Source organism: Sinocyclocheilus grahami, unplaced genomic scaffold (genome assembly GCF_001515645.1).
Source record: "Sinocyclocheilus grahami isolate Dianchi unplaced genomic scaffold, SAMN03320097.WGS_v1.1 scaffold301.1, whole genome shotgun sequence".
NCBI classification, from domain to species: Eukaryota; Metazoa; Chordata; class Actinopteri; order Cypriniformes; family Cyprinidae; genus Sinocyclocheilus; species Sinocyclocheilus grahami.
In genome coordinates, this window is record NW_015505480.1 from 792439 (window position 1) to 799849 (window position 7411).

The 7411-nt window shown below is 38.6% G+C and overlaps 2 protein-coding genes across 4 annotated transcripts in view; one reads left to right on the plus strand and one right to left on the minus strand.

The window, feature by feature from the left end:
• sesn1 (sestrin 1) overlaps positions 1–2927 on the minus strand; it is a 52826-nt gene extending 49899 nt beyond the window's left edge. The window contains exons 1-2 of the mRNA XM_016293287.1: positions 2842–2927; positions 1996–2313 (exon numbers count right to left, since the gene is read on the minus strand). Coding sequence (XP_016148773.1) covers positions 1996–2271 — 276 coding nt within the window. The 5' untranslated portion in view covers positions 2272–2313; positions 2842–2927. The remainder of the gene's footprint in view (positions 1–1995; positions 2314–2841) is intronic.
• Positions 2928–3670: 743 nt separating this feature from the next.
• cep57l1 (centrosomal protein 57, like 1) lies at positions 3671–7153 on the plus strand. Of its 3 annotated transcripts, none has more exons than XM_016293292.1 (11): positions 3671–3814; positions 4235–4415; positions 4504–4677; positions 4793–4914; positions 5093–5209; positions 5339–5416; positions 5562–5654; positions 5784–5855; positions 6116–6345; positions 6439–6583; positions 6717–7153. In XM_016293292.1, the coding sequence occupies exons 1-11, from the start codon at positions 3794–3796 to the stop codon at positions 6948–6950; spliced, it is 1467 nt and encodes a 488-aa protein (XP_016148778.1). In that variant the 5' UTR covers positions 3671–3793; the 3' UTR covers positions 6951–7153. The 3 variants fall into 3 exon arrangements, with proteins under 3 accessions (XP_016148778.1, XP_016148776.1, XP_016148777.1); XM_016293290.1 differs by having other exon boundaries at positions 3672–3814; positions 4501–4677; positions 6717–7151; XM_016293291.1 differs by having other exon boundaries at positions 3672–3814; positions 4501–4677; positions 5787–5855; positions 6717–7151.
• The last annotated feature ends 258 nt before the right edge of the window (positions 7154–7411 follow it).

Genomic DNA, 7411 nt, shown 5'->3' on the forward strand with positions numbered 1-7411 from the left:
TAAAACTATTTGTAAACGTGTCTTGTGTCTTTGCATATTTTTAGTAATGTGACATTTTGGGTTAATTAATCCCACATCTGTGTTAATTACCAAAGTTGCTGATCCAAAAAAATAACACTAACAAAGCAATCTGCAACAAGTACATGTTAATATTCTGACATCTAAAGCTTCGTCTCTGACTCTCTGATAGAAAACCTTTGGAAAAATATAGAAAATTTAGGATCATAGGAAAATAACGGCCAATCACATTCAATGTACAGACATGGGCCAAATGGATTTAGATGTTCTGGTAAACCTTTAAACAGCATCTGTGACTAAGGAGAGCCCCTGATTCTCTCTGACTCCTCCAGTGAACTATGTGACACAAAAAGCCTCAAATACTGTATAAATGACCCAGTCCCCTAGCTTCCTCAACCCAGGCAGAGCTATTTTAAGATGTGGCGTACATGCAATCCTGCATAAACAAATACATGCTGTGTAAACAACAAACATAATAACTGCTACACTTCACTTCATCCTATCTTGTCTATCTGCAGTCTCAAAATATTCTTCTTACATTTTCTTTCAGTCTTCACTTATAAGCTTCTGGCATATATACTATTAGTATAGTACATTAGTAGTAGGAGAACATTATTAATGGCAGAGCCAAAACAAAAAATCCCACTTATTTATTACTTGAAAATTGCCTTTTAAGAATAAATGGCCCTTCAAGGGTTCCCATAGTTTCTGACCAATTTTAATGACTTTTCCATGATTTTCCAGTTGTATGAGATGAATGGATTAGGATTTTAAAAAACAAAAAAGCATTTTATAGAATATCCCACTAGAAACAAGTAACTATCCAGGCAAAAATACTTAAAACTGAGTATAAATAAAAAAAAATAGATTGACTATCAAAAGTTCCAATACAATTTAAGCCTGGAAATCACACTTCACAGTTCCATGGGAACTCTGTGTTTAAAAAAAAATCACTGATATGTCTTTTGAAGCAAAACTGAACTGAAGCTAAATAATTATAATTAAATAATATGAAAAAAAATTTATATGAAATATTCTATTCTTCTAGTTAAAGGCACAATATGTAAGATTTTTTTATTAAAATATCCAAAAACCACTAGAACAGTTTTATATATTTTTCTGACTTGTGTACTTACATTATCCCAAATGTTTCGAAGAATGTTTAAATCCAGAGAAATAAGCAATTTTAACTAGTGACACGGAGCGTGTCCATAGTGTCATTCTGTCTCCTGCCAATGACGTCATAACCCCTCGATTTCCGGTTTTGTTTTGTAGAAAACATGGAAACACCAAAGACGCTTTAATATGTTGTGTGTTTTATTAGACCGGTGACGACCGCACAGAGTAGCATTATAACAGAACTTTCAAATGTATCTGATAAAACAGCGCTGCTTACTTCCGCTGCTTTCCGTTAGGAGCGGAAGTGGTCGACTGTGGCATAATAAAAGCTCCGCTGCTTTCGAGCCGTGTGTCGCGCTCGTTCAGTGGCCTTGTTTCTTCATACCACGATGTTAATACATCTTACATTAGCTCATCCATGAACATGATTTCTGCCCGAGTCCCATCGGATTGCTTCGGCTGTGGGGATGAAGACGACAACTCCCATGATTCCACACCCAGTCACGGCGTCATCTAACTACGTCTTTGTTTCTTTGTTTGTTTTGAACACGTGCCCTCTAGCGGCAAAAAATTACATATTGTACCTTTAACGTTAACATTTTTAAATTTTTGTGGAAAATTCATGGATGTAATGAAATTAATCTCCACCAATAGACTATACATTTATACAGCTGGGTGGGTACAAATACATGGGGCTTGGTCTGCATAAATGTAGTACAATGATACACCAAAATATTATATGCACGGGTGTTTTCTTTTTTCTTTTTCTTTTTTAAAGACACATAGATCATGTACAGAAATTGTTGAACATACAATCCACATATTTACTATTAACTCAATAATTATTAAAGTACCGACCTGAACCTTCTGAAGCAAACACATGCATTTCTTCCTGATGTCTTCATAAGGACACCGTTTGGAGAGCATGAGGACATGAGTCAGGAGAGCGTTGAGATCACTGGACAGACTGTCATCCATGGCTGGGGGAGAGGAGGACTGCGGGTCCGGTATCGGCCCCATGGTCTCTATTCTCTTCATCACCTCCTGGTGAATGAGCTCCATTGCTGCGTGTCTGGAGCTCGAGTCTCGACTGCCCAGAGCATCCCACCTTCCCGCAGCATCTCTCACATCCATCACTGTAACAGTCTACTATTCTTCAGTTATACACCTGAATGACTGAGCCATGCATAAGACAAAAATGTGAGCCAATTATTAATATAGCTAAAATAATCCTAAACCACCAATCATCTCTGCTTCAAGCTGGCAAAGGAATTCTGCAAATCCCTCCAAAAATGTTCCATATTATCCTGCTAGTATAAACAGACTTGCAAGTGCATGTCTTAGCAGGCATTATACGAATGATGTGTATTTATAATGTTCTGAATGCTATAACAAAAGTTGTTAGGGTTTTTGTTTTCTGTTGTTTAAACAGTAGAACTGACACATTTTCAAATGTCTAGGGAAATAATTCTCCATAGCTTTTGCTATAAAACTGGTTATTTTACCAAAGAAACTGAGTATGATATTATACAGTAGGCACATTCTAAAAAACCGTTGAATGATGTTCTCAAGTTCTGTTATTAGCCAACAAGCATATCCCTCAAAGGTTACACAATTAATAAAGTCACAGGTATGGTCGGTAATTATTAAGCGCGTTCTATTTTAAAAAGAAATGTGCAAAATATGTCAGAAAAAAATACTTACTAAATTCACATTCTCTCTAGTCGTCGCCACTGCCGTTGAATGAAACCTTCCTGTGCTCTGGCTCTTCAGTCGATTTCAGTCCTTTGCACAGCGCCTTCAGTTAACAATTGATTGACAGTTACCACAGTCCAATAGTGTTCTACAAAAAAAGCTGATGGGCGGAGATATGCTCACGGCGCACCAATCAACGGGTAGAAAGGCGTTCCTGTCAGGCCGCGCCTCCCAATGCAAATAAAAAGGGAATTGTAGTTCAGACGCTCGTTAATATCAACGTTCTCTTGGCAGCACAAATACTACGCAGAACTACAAATACCAATAGCCACAAAAAACATTGGTAACTGCAGGGGCCCCGCCACCACTTGTTTATCTCAAAACCCTTATGATTAATGCAAAGCTTTCACCAGATATTCAGCTATATTATTCAAAGGAAATATGTGAGCTAATCTCTAAAACAGAATAGCTTTGACTATGCCACCTCTTACTTCTTTGTTTCAAAGTTCCTCTGTATTATTATATGAAGACATCCTCAATAAAAAATAGAACTGGATGACAAGTAGAATATGTTTGTTGTCAACATGACTAATTCAGAAATAACTGGAAAGATACGTTTAAATTTGTGGTTTTATTATTTTTTTATTTAATAACCTAGACCTTGAGGTTGTGCCTGGGGCAGTAGAATTCCAGCATTGTCAACTCACTTTATTGCTGAAAGTATGTCATCTATCTATCTATCTATCTATCTATCTATCTATCTATCTTATTTGAATATATATTGAAGAAGCTGTGGTCATTGTATGCATGCGGAACCACTGAGGGCGGTAAAAGAAGAGGGAAATTTGAAACTGGGCGGCGCTGTCGGCTACAGCTGTTAACAGGACACTTTCAGCTAATTCACCCGATGGACCGGCTGCATCATTTAGTCTTTCATGTGTATCGAAGAGACTAATTCATAATGGATCACTTCAGAGATCAGGTATAGATGCTTTATGCTAAACATTGCGGTTGTTATTATTATTAGCGATGTTTAACATTGCTGTATCACAGTCGTTAGCCTTATTAGCTTATTCACATTTTGTACGTAACGTTAGCAGCCCAGAGAACAAGTTTTGGGTTCCTAAAACGTATATTTAGCCAAGAATAATTAATTATCCAGGAAATGTATCTTGACTTTAAAGTGTTACAATATCTTTTTATACAACAATGTGGCTAACTTGCTTTTTCGTTAGTGAGTTTTGCTGTTTTCTGACTGCGTTGTATGATTTAACAGCCATTTTTTTTCTCTAAACACGATGACTCGGTATACATAACTGTATTATTATCGTTCGCTCATCCAAAGTGTTGGGTTTCGCCATAAAAATGAATAATCTGTTCATTTTTGATTTCTGAATTACAGAGTCTAAATCTGGACTCTCCATCTAAACAGAGTTATGTTGGCAGTTTTTACCAACCTCCAGAGAAGCTGTCAAGACCTCTGTACATGAACACAGCCACATATCCACAGGAAAGAAAGAGCTCAGGTGTGCAGGACATCAGCCCACAGCTTTATCAAACAGTACCTGATGCTGGAAGCAGAGGTGAATTGAGTTATTAGATGCCGAGGACCATATTATGTAACCAAATATATAAAACCAAATGTAAATGTTTCCTGCGTTTGAACAGCAGTGATAGCAGCCCTGAAAACACTGCAGGAGAAGATGCGACGCTTGGAGCTGGAGAGAGTTCAGGCAGAGAGGAACGTCCAGCATTTCTCTAAGACTGTTCGACATCAGGCGGATGCTTCTGCACAGAGAGAACTGGATCACAGCACACAAGAGAATCACTGTACACAGAGGAAAGGTACAAGTGTTCCACAACAGGTTTTGGTCTGTTTAAATAATAATTGGAAAGTCCAGTACTGTATTAAATTAGTGTGTACAAACAAAGTTGTCTCTGTTTCTCTTCTTCCTTTCAGAGCTGGTTTCCAAGCTTCATTCCACGGAAACCCGCTGCTCTCTGCTGGAAAAACAGCTCGACTACATGAGGAAAATGGTGGAGTGTGCAAAGAGAGAGAGAATCACTCACACAGACAGACAGGTGAGCAAACAGACAAAAGCAACAGAGGTTGTGCACTATATTCCAAGAGCTTAAACATTTTTGTAAATTCTCATATGAAAAGATACAGCTTGTGTACAAACTCAAGAGCTTTTGAGCTTTCAAAGCCTCTCTTAATCTCTCTCGGTTTCTCCTTTTCTCTGTTCTGATTGGTTTTTAGGACTCCGTGTGTAGGAAAAGCACACATACAGACCCACAAATGCAGACACAGCTCAACAAATTGGAAAGACTGGAAAAGGAGTATCTAAACCTCACCAGTACACAGTCTATAGCTGAGGTACAAACATATTGAGGCACATTGGCTAACCACCTGGGCTACATGCACTCAGGTAATTTTGGAAGGAAAAAAAATCCACATGGACACAGTTTTCTTTTTTCAATCTGTTGTGGTGTCTTTCATCTACAGAAGAAGATTGAGCTCTTAGAACAGAAACTTTTAGAGGAGCAACATGAACGCAAAATTGTGCAGGAGAAAGCAGAGGAGGTAAAACAAAAAAAGAGGCAAAATTGCAAACATCTGTTCAAAAAATAGATTTATAAAGCATGTCAACTTTCCCCATAGAAAAAATAGCTTTTATTAAAAAGCCATTGTTTTTTTAATTCATGTCGTCTGCTTTTCGTGGCATCAGTTGCAGCGAGAGCTTGAAAACAATCTCCTCTCCCTTTCTGCTGTGACTCGACCTAAAAGCAAGAAAAAGAAGAAAGAAAAGGCCTCTTGCAAGGTAAAAAAAATGCTCTGCAGTAATGTATAGTGAGCACAAGGTGGCAGTATATTTACACAACAGAATACTACAGATGTATTCTGCATTGAGTTGTGTTAATATTTTCTTTAATAATTTCTCTTATGTCAGAAGCACTCCTCAGTGAAGGTGGATGCGCCTCCCACTCCAAAGGCTAAACGCCTCCAGTTTGTGGCTGGAACAGTCAGTATGACCTCACCTCGACACATAACTTGATTATTATTTACATTTATACATGGTTATTATTACACAAAAGTGACAGTAAATACATTTACGGTGTTACAAAAGTTTTTTTTTCTTTCAAATATTTATTTATTTATATTCTATTGATTCTATTCATCAAAGAATCCTGAAAAAAAGAAACACAATTGCCACAAAAATATTATCATCAGTATTTATGATAATAATAAATGTTATCTTGAACAGTTTTCTCTCTCTCTCAGGCGACCAGTCCCAGTCACTCAGTCAATGCCAATGTTCAGAGTGTTTTGCACCTGATGAAGCACAGAAACCCACAGCTGTGTGAGAGAGTCAGCGCACTGCAGAAGTCTGTTTCTGAGAACCAGCGGGCCCAGCGCAGACCTCCGTCCTCCCCCAGCAAAGCAGCTTCCACACTGGGCAGCCTTTCTGATCTTCTGCTCGCCCTTCAGGATGAACTGGGACAGATGAGCTTGTGAGTTACACTATCTTAACCATCAAGACTAGTTTTTGTAATGCATTAACAGGGACAGTAGGATACAATGTAAACATAGTGTGTGTGTGACAGTGAACACCAGGAGCTGGTCAAGCAGATAGACGAGACCTCTAAACAAGAGCTTCATGACGATCTGGAGCGAGAGCTGGACTGTCTGGTCAAGAGAATGGAGGCGAAAGCAGCTCAAATCTCCAAACTGCGCAAGCATCAGCAAACAGTACGTTCGTACTTTGTTACAGCTGAAGTTACACATTACAGTTTCAACAGTTTTTTTTTGTTTGTAATAGTATTTAAATAAAAACATCCTTCAGAAAACACTGATGTATGTCAAGCTGTTTTTGCTCCTGTAGGTTCAGAAACTCTCCCAGCCATCTAGGCTAAAGCAGCAGAAGCATCATAGGGCCGCCAGTGTAGAGCGCAAAACCAGGGCACAGAGTGGGGTACAACCACTGCCACCGTCCCCTGTCAAAGCCTCGGCCAGCACGGGACAGAGCAGGAGCAGTCAAGAGTCCCTGAGGCTCCTCAGAGAGACACAGAAACTGTGCTCTAGCCTCCGCAGACAGGACATTGCATGGGAGACATAGTTACATTGTCCTGAAACACACATCCGGGGCTTAGAAGAGTTATAGCACCTCAAGAGGGCACTGGAATGATACCTGAAATTTGCCCTCAGAAGATCAGAAAACACTGACTCGTCTGATTTTACTCCAAAAACCTATATAACTCTGAATGACTCTCATGAGATTTTTAATTGCTTTTTATTTCTGTTAATATTTTGTAAATAAAATATCTACATATATTTATAGTACAGACCAACTTGGTTTCTTATTTCTGTAGTCTAAACTTTGATCACTTTTCACCATCCAATGGATAGAATTAATTCCTGCCATATAATCACTAAATAATGAAAAAAGGCCTGTCTGTAAGACTTTTTGTTTATTTCACCTATTCCAAGTGTGAGAGAGTAAAACCCGGAAAGGTAGTGTTGGTGATAAAACGTGAGGGGAAAAAAGTGTTCTTGCAGCATCAGCTTTTGTGTGGTTTC

Excerpts from the sequence above, each read along its gene's own strand:
- cep57l1 (XM_016293290.1), top strand. The coding sequence starts at position 3,794 with ATGGATCACTTCAGAGATCAG. Across the intron at positions 4,416-4,500 it reads ACCTGATGCTGGAAGCAGAG|CAGTGATAGCAGCCCTGAAA; the intron begins GTGAATTGAGTT and ends GCGTTTGAACAG. Across the intron at positions 4,915-5,092 it reads TCACTCACACAGACAGACAG|GACTCCGTGTGTAGGAAAAG; the intron begins GTGAGCAAACAG and ends ATTGGTTTTTAG.